Source organism: Acomys russatus, chromosome 24, assembly GCF_903995435.1.
Source record: "Acomys russatus chromosome 24, mAcoRus1.1, whole genome shotgun sequence".
In the NCBI taxonomy this organism is placed as follows: domain Eukaryota; kingdom Metazoa; phylum Chordata; class Mammalia; order Rodentia; family Muridae; genus Acomys; species Acomys russatus.
Window position 1 is genome coordinate 10,118,682 of NC_067160.1, and position 15,863 is coordinate 10,134,544.

The 15,863-nt window shown below is 44.7% G+C and overlaps 1 protein-coding gene across 6 annotated transcripts in view; it reads right to left on the reverse strand.

Moving 5' to 3' along the window:
• Osbpl6 (oxysterol binding protein like 6) overlaps window positions 1-15,863 on the reverse strand; it is a 71,673-nt gene that overhangs the window by 40,709 nt on the left and 15,101 nt on the right. For all 6 annotated transcript variants that reach the window (XM_051166182.1, XM_051166177.1, XM_051166181.1 and 3 more), the window contains exons 2-8: window positions 12,776-12,868; window positions 8,940-9,062; window positions 6,727-6,780; window positions 5,554-5,667; window positions 5,274-5,444; window positions 2,742-2,874; window positions 666-769 (exon numbers count right to left, since the gene is read on the reverse strand). In XM_051166182.1, coding sequence (XP_051022139.1) covers window positions 666-769; window positions 2,742-2,874; window positions 5,274-5,444; window positions 5,554-5,667; window positions 6,727-6,780; window positions 8,940-9,062; window positions 12,776-12,868 — 792 coding nt within the window. The remainder of the gene's footprint in view (window positions 1-665; window positions 770-2,741; window positions 2,875-5,273; window positions 5,445-5,553; window positions 5,668-6,726; window positions 6,781-8,939; window positions 9,063-12,775; window positions 12,869-15,863) is intronic.

Here is a 15,863-nt window from a genome sequence, read left to right on the forward strand (position 1 = left end):
TAAGCCAAAACTGCTTCTACCACCTACTTGTGAATGTTACATTTCTAGTGTGAAGGAATGAAAACAAGATTAGAGGCTGTGAGCATTGTTTTCCCCATTAAAAGATGGCCATTCTTCTGAAAGTTCTAGAATTTAAACTTCAAAGCCATCCCCGTTGACACAAAAGAGACATGGGGGAATGACACAAACAGGTATGTTTACATGAGCCCGTGAATATTTGAATGCAAAACATTTGATGCCAAATGTTCAAAAGTACTACAAATAATTCCAGAGGGGCCGGAGACAGGGCTAAGCAGATGTTCCTATGGAGGACACAGAGCACTCATTCATATGGAGGACCCAGGTTTGATTCCCAGCACCCACACAGTAGCTCACAACCATTTATTATTACTCCAGTCCTAGGGGAATCTGACGCCTTCTTCTGGACTCCCCAGGCACTGCACACATATGGTGCACAGATATACATGTGGGTAAAACACACATATAGTTTAATAAATGAACAGCTCCAGATTATAAACTATCCATTGATAGTGTTATAAATATTGTAATGTTATTGTGATGCTAATGATTTCCTTTTGAGCGTCACTTTGCCTACTCATAGAGTAGCCCAGTAAAGGCTTTACGTTAGGGTCTTAAGCTGTGTTACCCACAGTCATCACGTTTACCTGCATGTCAGTGAAGTTAGGTGCTGATTGAGTTCTCTGAAGGATCTCCAAATTTTGCAGGAGCTTGCTAAGTTCCACCAGGTTTGACTGACAGTGTGCAAGATCTAGTGGAGACAAAAACGTTAGAATTGGGTGGAGATGGTGGTGACGATGATAAAGGGGCCGCAGCCCCACACTGTGGTAGATATGACTTCCTGTCCATATGTATATGACGGTGATCCTCACAGGTGACACGGAACATACCTCGCTTTGGTCAGAACCATGGGAGCTGCTGGTGGTGCGATGGTTTCAAAGCCCTTCCTTGCCAACTATGACCCTGAGTGCAGATGCTGTTAACATATCGAGTTGCATGTGCACACGCGTGAGTCCGTGCGTGCATGTGCGCATGCGCATGTGTATATATTTTCCTGTCCTCACAGCTTTTGTCTCATGGGCACAATGGGAACTTCAGCAGTCTTGTGGTTTTTATTCCCAGGGGCCTGTCTACTTATTGTTTCTCTAAAATGGTTTACAAAGTGGCTGCCTTGGATTTGGATGGAGCCAAAGTCAAGTTCAGAAAAACGGAACAGAGTAAAAACTGGTAAAAGATATCTGTTCTCCAACTCACTGTTTATGTGGCAAGAAATGACTCCTTTAAAATCTACTATAGACTTTTACTCATTTAAATTTATTCTCTATGGAAAAAATATGCCCCAATAGCCAGCCAATTTCCCCATATATTTAAGGCCTGGATTCATAAAAGTCCAGAAGAGCCAGCTACCGTAACTGCTAGAACTATAAATCAGACATATAATGGGTTCCATAGAATGTTATGTCTTTTGAAATTCAACCAATGAAATAAATATGAGATATTCCCCCTTTCTGAACTGAAACTCATCTCTGTAGTAGGCATGCTCTTTGACAAATGGTAACTACAGCTTTTCTCTTTTTAAGTGCAGCAAGAGATTAGGAGAAAAGAGAGTGTTCGTGGTCTCAGGGTTCAAGGGCAGATTACAATAAGAGACCCCTCACCACACTCCCACAGGGTCTAGAAGACTGACAGACAAGTTTTAGCAAACAGAATGGTGGAGGAGAGCAAAGAGGGTACTTCAGGTTGGGAAACTAACCTGCTCAAAGGCACGCAGCTGGGCATATGGACACACACTCAGGTAAAAAGACAACAGTTGCTTGAGTCTACAGAAGTAGGCAAGGTTGAAAGGGTAGGTAGGGCCAGAATACTAAACGAGGGATAAGCACTTTGGAGTAACTCCCTAGAGCCAGGGAAGAGCCCCTGGAGGGTGTTCACACACTGACTTTAAGGTCAACCAGTCTTAAGGGGGCAGTGAACAAAGCACTGGCTCGATTAGCCAAATGTAGGTTGGCTGTGATCCCAACCCCTTCACCAGGGCAGTCCTAAAATTGTGGGCAAATGTCTAAACCTTAACGAGTTTCATTCCCCTTGAATGCGGAAATTGAACAGTACCTATGCTTCATGGCTGAAGACAATAAAAATATTAGCTGCTCAATATTGGCTTAGTGTCTGCAAACAGGCTCATAGGCAGCAACTTCCCAGGAGCCCCTGAGAAGGATGAAATAACTGAGCAGGAGACTGGCTAAGGCAGCCAGGAGGCTGTGTGACCGCCAGGAACAAGAAGAGCAGTGGGTCTGGGTCAGGAGGACAGAAATGGATCGCAGTGAAAGGTTGGTAAGAATAGGACAAGACTCTGAAGTGCTAACCGGAAACCGTCCCACGGACAACACAACAGCAGAGGAGGACGCAGGGAAGGGACCTAGAGAGGGAACAGCGTGCAGCATCCCGGTCTGAGAGTGAGGGGCAAGTGAAGACGGAACTTGAAAAGAGATGAAAAGATTGAAGAGGGCAGAAGCCTCAACAGATCCATTTTCGAGGAAGTGGGCGAGCTGGGAGAAAGAAGCCTGGGTTACAGGACAGAGAAGGCTCTAGAAGGGGATACAAAAGAAAAAAGAGGAAGGCTGGATGGCTCAGGGTAGTGAGGGTGGAAGCAGCAGGGCTGTGATTTATGTCATCGGCTTTGGGGGCGAGGGCTCGCTCTAAGTGCCTGCCGGGTAGGAACTAACCTTCTGCACACCTGTCCATTTCTTCGGAGTCCTGCAGCCAGGCTGCCACTTTACTCTGCCCGGTTGTGCAGGTTGCAGGGAGGCTGTTACTGCATGGTAGAGGGGACTGCCACGGGAAACTGTTGGGCTGCATCTGCAAGCAAGGAGATGAAGTACGTGAGTTACACGAGCGAAGACTGAATTCATGCACGCTTCCAAGACTCCATTAACGCTACCTCCATCATCCAGTGAAGAAGATGTTCAAAATAACAACAAAACAATAATAGGAACAACCCATACTCACGTGGTCCCAAGAGCTCAGACATGCAGTCCCTTGGAATTGCTCAGAGGGTTGTATTTGACCCAAGGTCCTCACTACAGCCTCCAAGGCTCGTGTCTAAGAACCTTTCCTGTGCAGCAGCACTCTATGTCCTAACAATCAGCTCAAAATCCTGTCAGTTCACTCCCCACCAGCGATGCTTAGAAATCATTCTGAAGATTATTTTTAAAAAGGCCTTCCTGTCAAGTTACCTACAGCTGATAGAATTTTCCACCAAAAGGAAAAAAAAAATTGTTTTTGGTTTTTCTAAGACATGTTTTCTCTGTATAGTCTTGGCTGTCCCTGTCCTGGACTCACTTTGTAGACCAGGCTGGCCTCAAACTCACAGAGATCCACCTGCCTCTGCCTCCCTGAGTGTAGAGTGTGTGCCACCACATCTGGCCTAAAAGGACTTTTTAAAAATGTGAGATAAAGTTGAACAAAATATATGGATACTAAGGTATACAGTAAACAGCAAGGTAACCAGAAACTTGCATCTCAAGGAGCAAAATGATCTCAAAAGACCTAAAAAGTTTGACTCTAATACTCAATTACAGCTGATTATGTCTCTTCTAAGTTGTTAAGAGATAAATAGTGTGCAAGTTAGCAAACTTGGTCTCATTTATTACACACAGGATCACAAACCAATTACTCGTCAGGAATCCTACGATCCGGTGTGTGGAAGGCAAGAGGAAGATAAAGGCGCTCTCCTGTGTTTTGGCAAATGTAATCGATTGTCACCCAGCGACTTTGAGCTCTGAGCTGTGCCACTTGCAATTGGAGAAATAGACCTTCTGCAGAAACCAGAGCTGGAGAGTTTTCTTATTCCAGAGAAAACAGCAGGGAAAGGGTTTGGTTTCAGTCCCACCAATCTCAGATATCACCCAAGTTATTTAATAAAGTAAGACGAGGGGCAGAAATAATGCATCTTTTATCAGTGCTTTGTGCCAAGGATACAGGCAGAAGCTGGAAAAACCAAAGAATTAAAAATTCATGTTTTCCTTTTAAAGATCCACTTGAGATACAGTTCGCATTTAATTTGGACTAACACTGGGACTCATTGTACCCTGTGATGTAAACTCAGGAGGCCCAGAGAAATGCAGGGACTACCTTGGGGACCTCTAAGTCCCCAAAGCCCCATTCTCTCTGCCTCCTGGCTCCTTCTCCTGTATCTCAGAACTGGTTGGTATTTCAGTCAACCCAATTCCTAGGAATCTTTAGCAGGAATGAGACCACAATGACGTCATAGACTGGGGAGCCTTTGTGAAATACAATTAATGGGATTTAATTTATATGCTAGGGAGTACTTTCCATCAAATAACAAAAACTGAGTATGGAAACACTCCAGGAAGCTCAGTCTGTTAGGCCGGCTACTTCTCAGTGACATTTCCGGTGCTCTATAGAAATGAAACTATGTGATCCAAGTGTTGTGGAAGAAGAGAGAAGGCACTCTGCTGTCTCCGACCTCAGTGTGGGGATAAAGGCATACCAAGGATAAAGCTATCCTGTGCAATGCAACCCAATGACGGAACCACACATGGAAATAGCTGCTTCCTGGCCTGTGCCCTAACCTTGACTTTCAGACAAGAAACACCTTGAGCTTTTCTGCAACAGAGTACGAATCTTATTACATGCCAAGGAACTGCAGTTTCTCCTGTCTGGCAATTGTTTGAAAAAAGGAGGTGTTGATTTTAGGAACCGGCGCACGGTCAGAGTCTGGAGCCACTTTGTCACTTGTGTCCAAACACTGTCTCTGAACTTGGCTATGTGACAGATTAGGGATATGTCTGTCATCTGCCTGACGCACGTGTTCACTGGAACAACACTGATACCACAGTTGCCTCCCCAACTGACTTGCATTAAGTCTAGGGGAACTTTGTAGCCTCTCCCTAGGTCATGTATACCTTATAGCTCAAAGCAAGAAAATAAGTCTCACTTTTAGAACTTTGGAAGGGTCACTTTATTACTACCCAAGAATTCCCAGGTGCCGACTAAACACAAATGCTTGCTATGCCTCTCAATATTCCTAAAAAGCCACACAAAAATGACATCATCCATTTATCATGAGGAGTGACCTACACATCTGCCTCACCTCTGTTTGTGTGTAATCCTAGTGCCAATTTCACTTGTTTTCTGGGTGTTTCTCTTTCTGGGGTTTTCAAAGGAGACAGAGTTACGTGTGCATGTGAATTTCTAAGCGACTTCCAGGCTGCCTTCTTACAGGGCAGTCATACCTTCCCATCCACAACAGAAAGATTAGCAGCTGGGGAGGACTCGGCTGTCGAAATTGCAGGAAATATGTGGAAACTCGCGTCTCTCGGTGATCGCACAATTTCATTCTGGCGGTACAACCTATGATGGCGCAGTTTGGAGACCCAAGCATCAAACCAGTCCTGGGATTTCACCTGGAACAGGGGGTGAGGGAAGACAGCTGTGGAAACCGACTTCTGTCTGCCACTGGTGCAGGCAAGAATCACATCCCCTGCCCGTGCCAGACGCTGAAAACAGTTTCACCTTCAGATGGTAGATATGCTCCTCCGTGTCAAGGTCTATTCTCCGGGCTTTCTTCTTAATCGACATGACAGACAGACCGACGTCGATGCTCCCATGGACCTTCCCTTTTTGGATCTGAAATCAAACCATGAGTGAGCATGCTGCATGTGGATATGGTGTGCTTCTGTCCGTTCTGAACTAAGATGAGCTCACAGTAAATTTTAACCCACCTATGGAAAGAGGGTGACCACCCTCCTTTCAATTGACAGAAAATGGCTAAGATCTAAGGGCAGTTGGGGCTGCCGTGACCTGACGCCACTCTCAGCATGCAACACGGCGCATCAGGCTCCTATTTTGGGCACAACTAGTAATGTCAGATCTTCACAATTCCAGATTGCTTAGCTTCTACCTCCTCAGTAAGGCCATGCCAAGGATTCCCAAAATAACTGAAGTCAACTTTTGAACTGCGACCCAGATCACCCAGGGATCAGCTGGATGGCGGGGGCTGGGGCAGGGTCGTGCAGCTGAGACCAGAGGTCAGGGAGCAGCCAGCCCCTTCTTCTGGCTGTCCTTGGCTGACCAAGGACATAGCATTTGCACAGCAGAGGGACAGACAAAACTGAGTCTAAGCCCATAGTTATTTCCCTACTGCACATGGTAGGAAGGAAGAACCTTTGAGATTTGCATGCAAACTACTACTTAGATACTATGCAAACGCAGTCTAGAATAGTTTTAATAATTTGGGGTTTTCAAGATAAAAAGAGTGAATGAAACAAAAGACGATTTGGTTTTTTATTTGTTTTTTGTTTGGCAAGAACAAGGAGGGCTTTAAATCGGAAAAAAAAAAAAAAAAGCAAAAAGCACAGATTTTATTGCAAAGTGCAAAGGAAAAAAAACTTTTAGGATCTTCTCTCTAGGAGAGAAAGGGTGATTTTATGAATGTGTCACTTTTAGGTTTAAGCTTCTGTTTAAAAAAAATAGTTAAATATTCATGCACTAGTGTGGAACTTAATGCTGTGTTGAGTATAAGCACAAAACACACCTCCCTGAGAGCAGTGGGAAGCTTGTCAGCTGACAGGCACAGACACGCAGGAGGCTGGTGACTGTGGCACAGGGCTTGCACAGTCACCGTGTTTACTCACTTCAAACGGAATCCTAAACCAATCTGCCGGGCGCGTCCCGCAAGCTACTTACGTCCAGTGGTGCCTTTGAATACTTTAACATCCCGTTATCCAGGACAAAGAAGCGCTGCAAGAAGCAAACATCCCTAGTTACGGTTTGCACTCGGAATTACACATAACATTCACAAGCGTGGGGCACAAGTCCCTTGGCATCCAGCAGCTAGCGTGCTGGACGGTTCTGATGCATGGGTTTAGGACATCTGGCCACAGTCGGCCACGGGAAGTGAGCGAGACAGGAGGGGGCAGTTCTAGCAGAGTGCTTTTGCCCACACGCTGCAGGTGGGGTCTTTTCTCCATGGTCCATCTTCACAAGACGGAGCTCTGAGGACCTGCAGTGTGAGCTTCACGAACGAACGGCATTAGGGCATTAGGAAAGTGAGGGATAGGAATAACCTGGAGAGATCGTGGCAAATCTGTAAAGACTTCTACACTATTCTGCAGGGAAGTCTCACCCGGGATTTCCCCTGGACACTTCCTAAATGTTCTCATACCCATGGCAGGGGCCATGACACTGGACCCATTACTAATCAATTCCCTACAAACCTTAAGGGACCGTGGCAATATGCACACATTGTCTCCTTGGCAGCGTGCTTGTGTTCTACCATTAGTGAGAGAGATTAAATTTTATTTCTAAACTACATTAAGAATTTTTTTAAAGCCCCGCCCCTATCTGGCAGTTGATGGCTACCGGGAGGATATCGCTTTTTCCTTGAGGATTGTGGCTACTGGTGTCGCACATGCTCCGGCGATCGCACATGGACAATACATATACATATGTATATGTAAATACATATACATTGAAACAAAAAGGGACATGAGGCTGGGAAGAGGGTGTGTTGACGTGCCCTGGGGGAGAAAATTGGGAAAGAAATGGGTGGATATGATCAAAATACATAGTATACATATATGCAATTCTCAAAGAATAAATTTAAAAAAGGTTTTTAAATGAAAGAACTGAAAAGGAGGATGGGTAGGCAATTGTCTGCTCTGAGGTCTTCTTGGTCCAGTCTGAGTGGATTTGCCTTTTTTTTTTTTTTAAACCGCAAACACTGAAGAACTGTGTTATGTTGGTTTCCCTTCTGTGGAGCATTCAGAAAATGTCAAACAGCCCTCGGGAGTCAGGCACACGTGCAGGAAGTCCTTCTGATACCGAACCCTTCTCATGGGATGCATGAACTCACAGCTGCTGAGACAGCAAGATATCAGATCCCCAAAGTGGCCTAGAACCCACGCGAGGCCAGTGTAATCCCTTGGTTTGGAATTCCTGCAAACAACAGGTACCCGCCGGAATCAAAAGGTCCTGCATTAAGAAACAATTCAATTGCCTACAAACGTGGGCGTGCATATGGGCCGGCGCTTAGTCAGCTTAGTCAGTCTGGGGTGGTGTTTGGGAGCGGAGAATCAACACTGGGGGCCTCTTACTTATTCTGGATGCAAAATATTCGAATGCACAGTCCAGAAGGATGTCAATCTACAGCCATTTTGCTGAATAGTAATCAGAGTGTTCAAAATATTCATTTTTTAAAAAACGCGGCGTTGGCCTGGTTTCCCAATTTTAAGTTTCTATTCTTAAAGACGTTTAGCCAGGACTAAGTTACAGGACAAGACTATTGATGAAGGGACAAACAAAAGGTGGTGGAAGGCAGAGGCAGGCCTAGGAGAACTCTCTGGATAAAATGGTGACTGGAGGAGGGAAGTCCTTAGTATTGGGGTAACGGGCTGAGGGGAGACAGTTCCTGCCCCAGGAAGCCGTGTGCTATGGAAGACCCTCTGCCCAGCTTCATTCTCTGGAGATAAGTTGGGGCAGCACTTGCCATCTGTCCATTTCTTGGAGGAAGTTGTAATCCAGAAAGTCCTCGCTGTAAACCCGCCGGCGGCCATCACACAAGCCATTGGCTAGCAAGCCCGCCTGCTCTGAGGGGAAATCCACCAGCAGTGGTGGTGCCTGCAGGAAACTGCTCTTGCCTGGGTCTGAGAGTCAACAGGGGGCCTCATAAGAAGGGCTGGGTCTACTGAGACAGTGCGAGAGCTTATTTCTCTTACTCCTCGCCTCTCCTCCCTTTTCTCTCCTCTCCATCCTGGGTTTTTGGGTTTGTTTGTTTGCTTGTTTGCTTGCTGTAGAGACAAGATCTCACACACATAAACTCAAGCGCCCTTTGTTTCCCACCTGACAGCAAGTAAGACTTCTAGGATGATGCTCCCAGCTCTGGTCTGATTAGACGTTACCTTGTGCCAGCCCTTTAAAGGCCACTTTCTTTTCTTCAGCATAAATCCCTCATGTCTGTCTGGCTTCTGGACATTGGTTTGGCCTATTTTCAGCCCTTCTATAATTTCCCAGCTGTCAGCTTCCTGAGTGGGGAGAAAAACAAATCATTTATTTTCTGTGCTTAATGATACACGCTTAAGAAGATTCATCGGCAGAAAGTCACCTTTGATGCCACACTCGACCCACCATTAAGGATGAGTGACATTCTGGAGCTAATTGGAGCATCAAAACAAGTCATGGGCTTTCAAGTGTCGCTCCTAGGCATTTCCCAGGTAGGCCTGGAGGCACGCAGACTCCGTAAGAGGCATGCTGTAGAAAGGAATTTTTATTTTCTCCACTCGGAATGTTTAAAATGCACTCCCCCCTGATAATCCTGGGGCACAGTGGTGCTTTAAAGTTTCAAAATTAGACATCTGACGACAAATGTTCAGTCAGTGTGTCGACCGGGCTTTCTGTGTACAAATGCAAAGGTTGCAGGGGTCTAATTCGGAACACAACCTGCTGTTAGCACAGAGCAGCGCTGCTGTGGTCCTGTTTCCTCCCACCGCAGCCCCATGCATCTCCAAGTGCGCATCAAAGCCGCACTCCACAACACACACAAAGAAGCCCAGGCTGTCAAGGAGGTGAGTTCCCCATGGGGCCCATGGAAAGCGCGAAGCTGTGAGGCTAAGAGTCAAGCTGGGTTCTAGGCTGCTGGTAAAGCATACACTTAGCATCCGCAAAGGCCCTAGGCTCAATCTCTCCAGCAGCAAGAATAAAAACCAAAAATAAACAAGCAAAAGAGCCTCCCTCTTACCCTCCTGTTAGACAACAGATTGAATCAGCTTCTTCTTCTTTTTTCCTCAGACATTTTTTGTCTATGATTATATGATAGTTACATGACGCTGTATCTATGGTATTATAAATATACTAGAACTAAAAATTACATAATACTAATTTTTAAGAGTTGATCAGCATGTACAAATCAGATGATCTTTTTTTTTCAACTTAAAAAAACTCCAATTTTCCCGTTAGTTCATAAGCTCTTGGTGACACTGAGCTTGTGAAGTAAATGGTGCTGGTTTTCAGTTTGCCATGGTGGCTACCACTCCACTTCCTCTTGGCAAACCTACTTGAAAATCCTATGACGAGATGATTGCTATGGGTCCACACGATCTAAATCAGTGGTGCTCAACCCCTTTGTGACTGAACAACCCTTTCACAGGGGTCACAGATCAGATATTTGCATTATGATTCATAACATACGTGAGTTGTATTTAAAGACATTTCTACCTACATCTTATTAGGGGAAGTGCCCCCTCCTCTCTTCTCCTCTCTCTGACGAAGAATCTCTGTAATATGACATAAAATGGAAGTCTTTAGTAAGTACATTTTCTCCCCTTACTAATTAAAGCCAGGGGTAATACAAACTCATCCCTTTGTAGCTACCACTACTTGTTTCTGTTAGAGTGGTTTTCTTTTCTTTTGTGGGGAGCTGAGCTGGAGAGCGGGAAAGCGGTAAGCCTGAACAGGCCAAATGTCAAAGTTTGCTGTGGCTCTGAACTAGTAACGCCATTTGCTCAGATGCTATGCTCCTGAGCCTGAAAAACAAACAGAACATTCCGGAATTCAGTTCTAACAATTAGATAAGCTGTCAAGCTGACAAAGAGGCAGAGGATAAAAGCAGAGCAAACAATAGCTCCACCTACTTCAATTATAAATGCTGATGATGGTAGGGTTGCAAATAAAATATGTAGGAAAGGAAAAACCCGTCTCCACACAAGATGGAGCCTTCCGTGTTCTGTTTTCCATGAGGCTATAATTCCTTTCTTCCTTAGGAAACTAGGTACAGTGTAAGAAAACTAAAACAACTTCCTAAAAACCGAAGAGTGCATTTCCCCCTGAAATTTTGATTAGTATTTATTTACAGCTCAAGAGTCTCCACTCTTCCTAGGTCTACCTAAAACAGAAAGGGAAACAAGAGCCCTAAAGTGATCAGGACTTGACCAACACCGGTGCTCTTAACTGCTGAGCCACCTTCTAAATTAGAGTTTAATAATTAATTCTTCCCTTCCATGGACTAGAAGCCTACTCCTGCCTGATGGAATACATTTTCTATCTTGTAATGCCTGCAAAATATAAAAAGTACAAGATAGTCTATGGGTGGGGTGGAGTGGAGTGGGGATAGGTAAAAATGTCTCAAGAGCTAAAAACATCAAAGAATTTAAATAATTCCTGAGCCATGGCGACGTCTTCTTTATAATCCTCCTACCAGCCACTGCCCGGGCAGGCTGCGTTCTCTCAAAAGGGTCTGAGTGACGAGACGCAGTGGCACCTGGGGGTGTACACCGACTCATTTTAAGACCCCCAAGATCTGTCCACATCAATTAATGCAAAAACAAAATAAGGTCTCTTAGCCGTGCCATGAGAGTGAAACAGGATGCACTGGGAGCGACAGGATAGTGAATGCTGTTGGCATTCCTGACCTGGACCCTCCATCTTTTTTAAAGACTTGTTTTTATTTTTAATTGGGTGTGTGCATGCCACTTATGGGCATGTGCTATAGAAGCGACGATCGCCTGGAGCTGGAATTACGGGCAGGGGTCAGCTGCCACATATGGGTGCTGAGAGCCAAATCCAGTCTTCTGTAAGAACAGAAAACACTCTTAATCTCTCCACCCCCTCTAAATTACTTTTATAGCCTAATAATTATTTTCCTCTACTCTTACCCGACAGAATACATTCTGTAGCTTGTAAACCTTCAAAGTGTAAGTTGTACAAGTGTACATGCCCAGAGTACTAGGGCAGGATGGCAGCATGTTCTTTTCTCTAAAGTTTGTGCTTATATGGGAAAGCCAAGTGTCAGGATCGGTTGTTTACATTACATGATCGTCATCAGGGAATGAAGATGGTTTGTGTGACTCTGAAGTCTGTATGCCCTTTCTTCTCAGCGTTTTCCCATCAGGGCACCAGCTCATTGACCCCCCTGCACATGTTAGAGGGGTGGCGATGAGTTAGGGGCTCCATCTTCTCAAAGAACTTTTGCATTTTTAAGGCATAAATAACTTCAGATGCTTCCCACGTCTGAGGGAGAACAGGCTGAAGAGGAAGGAACTCTGGCTTCCATGATACAGAAAGAGTTGGAACCTGTTCTGTTCTCCCTGAGGCAATCCTGGAAGGCAGACACTGGATGGAGACCCGTAGTCACACTGTGTGGTAGCCACTTGGTGTAGGTACCACTGGACCGTCCAGGTGAGGTAGAGATTATGAGCACAGGTTCCGGAACTGGGCAAGTCTACTCTGGATCCCACCTCCCACACCCCTGCTACTTAGTAGCTTGTCTTAGGGAAAATTGCTAACTCTTGAGTTTCCAGACTCATTGAATGTAATAAATACATATATGTCAAGGAGCTGCTTATAAAAATCATATTAAATGTGATGATGTTCTGAAGTATTTTGTATTGTACCTAGTATACAAGACATGACCTGGTGGTTTTTTTCCCCCACACTAATTTATCTCTTCAAGAGGAAATAACAATGTTTTTCTCCCCCCCCCCCTTAAAATCATTTTAGACCTTCACATATAATGTTGGGAATTGAAGAAAAATATACTTATTCCTATTCTTCCCCTCATACAAGTCAGGAAAAAAATGTCTCTGGGCAGGAAGTAGAAAAAGCAGCAGAGAAGGCCTCCAGCTGTCTTCAGAGGCACATCAGGAAGAGTCAGGTGTCACACTATTCACCATGCACCTCGACCCAGAGCAGGCGCTGGGCTGGCTGTGAGAGCAACGCACTCAGTCAGCACTCAGTCACTGACCTTGGAGAGGGGGATGGGCTCTGGCTCTAGCAACTGCCGACTGATGGAGGGCTCCGTGCCGGAAGAAGCGGTTCTCTCCAAAACGTGGATACTCTGCAGAAGAGCAGAAACCCACTGTAGTTAGAGCCCTACTCTTCACCTCAGCGAACATGGGGTGGGGGTGGGATGGAGACCATAGGGAGCACAACAGAAGAGTGAGATGGCAAGTGCCTTGGAGGTCAAGCACAGCAGCAGCGGTGAGGGGGGAAAACACCCACGCACTTTGCTTCTTGCAGATTCAGTGCTGAACGCTGGGTTCCACCTCACGGAAGGAGTCATAGGAGTGTAGCTGGAAAAAACCCTTTAAGGGCACACAAGAACATTGAATATGTCTTATGATAGACAATGAAAAAAATATTGATATATAAATATCCATAAATATCACTAACTCCCCTTCATTGACCCCAAATGTGGTCAGAACCACAAAACCTACAGAAAAACATGACCTTGCCAACTATGTAGGATGTAAGCACATAGACAGGGCACAAAAAATTCACTCGAGCCATTTGAGCAGGGAAAGGAAACCAGGTTCTCCAATTTCCAAATCAAGACACACACAGAGATCATTTTGGCATAAAGTGCAATCAACATGAGTTCAGAGTCTATAGATAGCAGCGGACTGTTAAAATGTTGACTCGGTTTCATGGACCAGAAGGGTGAAACACCACATGACCCAGCGTCAGCATCTGGAAAACAGCCTCCTGTGTGCTTGGCATGGAGGACGCGCATCAATTTCTTCTCTATTTGACTTTGGGGATATTGTGAAAAAAAGAGAAGCTTATTCATTTTGAATGTTCACTATAAGTATGATACAGTACATATTAAAATGAGTAAAAAAAAAACCTAACCCTCACATTTTGTTGATTTTTCAAGGCACAAGCAACTGTAAAAAAATTACTCACACAATGATGCCTTTTCTACTAACATACACACACACACACACACACACGCACGCGCGCGCGCGCGCGTACTACTAAAAAAATGAAAGCATAATTGATAAAGCTACCAACTGGCACCAAGTATTATAATTATAAAATAAGCTATTTTCTTTAACCTCTAGTATGTTAACAAAGCAAGAAGTATTTCTCATACAAATGCCCATCCTGTACTTTGCACATTATTATCCTAGAATAAAAGTAACTCAAACCCAGTTACCCAGAAATGGCTTCAAATCCACATTAAAAAATAAAAAAAGCATATCCTTCAGGTTTGCATCCCTATGTGTTCATGATTATAAATGAAAACTCTTGGATGGTATGTCTTCGGGATCAGCAGCTCTGAAAGTTTAGGGTTACACACCTCGTCTAGAGTCTAGACCGAGTGCCCCCTGGAGGGTGGGCCGGCTCATCTGCAGGTGGAATCAGTTCCTCTCACTGCACCCACCCCACACAGCTCTGTAGTGGGCCTGTGTGCTTAACAAGTACAAAAGCCCATATTTGATTCCCAGCACCACAAAAGGGAGGGAGGGAAAGGGTTCTTAAAGATCATTTCTTTGGTGTTTTCAGATTATTTTGTAGAGCCCTGTCACGAGGCTGAATGTTAAAATACTGTCTAGTCCTCTCTTGGAATTTTACCAACTTACAACTCTAAAACAACGGAACATCTGACAACATTTAATGAATTTAACTATTAAACTCCCACCTCTTCTTTCCTGAACTGAAAGCTCTGGTCAGCTGGGAAACATCAAATTTGTCCTTAAATCTGCAGTTACAAAACTAGGTCTTTTCAAAGAGTTTCTGTTAAGATCATTATTTTTGCTATAATTGTCTCCTCTTTTCTGTACGAGCTCACTGTTCTCATTTTCTTTCATGATGGCTGGGAACCAGACACTACATTGAAGGTGTTAAGCACGTTATATAAGCAACATAAATAGAGGGTTACACAAACATATGCAATTATTCTCTAAAGAAATAAAGCTTCACAGTCATAGGGGAGGGGAATAATGGGAAAATGGGGGGGGGGAGGAATGGGAGGATACAAGGGATGGGATAAACATTGAGATGTAACAAGAATAAATTAATAAAAAAAAAAAAAAAAAAAAAAAGAAATAAAGCTTCCACTGGAGAGATGGCCCAAAGGTTAAGAGCACTGTCTGCTCTTCCAGAGGTCCTGAGTTCAATTCCCAGCAACCACATGGTGGCTCACAACCATCTAGAATGAGATCAGTGCCCTCTTCCAGCAGGTAGGCAGAACATTGTATACTAAATAAATAAATAAATTGTTTAAAAAAAAAAAAAAAGAAAAGAAAGAAATAAAGCTTCCTCTCAAATCCTAAAATGACAACTTAATTTCTAGATTCAGTTGAGCGTCCATTGTATGTGTGTGTGTCTGTGTCTATGTGTGTGTGTGTGTCTGTGTGTGTGTCTCTCTGTGTGTCTGTGTGTGTGTCTGTGTCTATGTATGTGTGTGTGTCTGTGTGTGTGTGTAGTGTGTGCGCACATGCACCTGAGAATTAACCCAAGGCCTTGTGAATATGAGGAACACTAACCATCGCCCCAGCCTCTCCAGGCATTTACAGAGGTGGAGGTACTTATGCACCCCATTCTCCCTGCTCAATGGGGGCTGAGGCATGAGGAGCTCAGTCAGGTCTCTTGAACACAGCTGCCCCGGTCCCTGCAGCTCCTCAGCTTGCTAAGCTGCTCTTCAGGCTAGAGTTTCCAGGTCTCGATACCTAGGGGCAGCATGAGAAGACCTGCCCATGTGACTGTCCTTTGGTTTCCTCCATGTCAATAAACAGACCATGAGACCCTGCATAGCAGCTGAGGACATCTCACGTGGAGAAGAGCGTGACCCCAAAGGTCCGCTGAGCAGGGCTTCTTGTCAGTTCTCTTTCAAAGACCCAAAGCAATTGTTGGGCATATTTTAGGCTGTGGCTACAAATCTCTGTATAGACTCACTTTCCCTCCAAGTTTAGGGCGCTAATAAAGACAGCCAGGCTGACTGTCAATGCCGCTGAATTGTTTGCCTTGCCCTCTGTTCTCATTTGTTTCTCTCTTGCGGCGAAGCCATTGCCTAAAAGCAACTTGGGAAAGAAAGGATCTATTTGGCT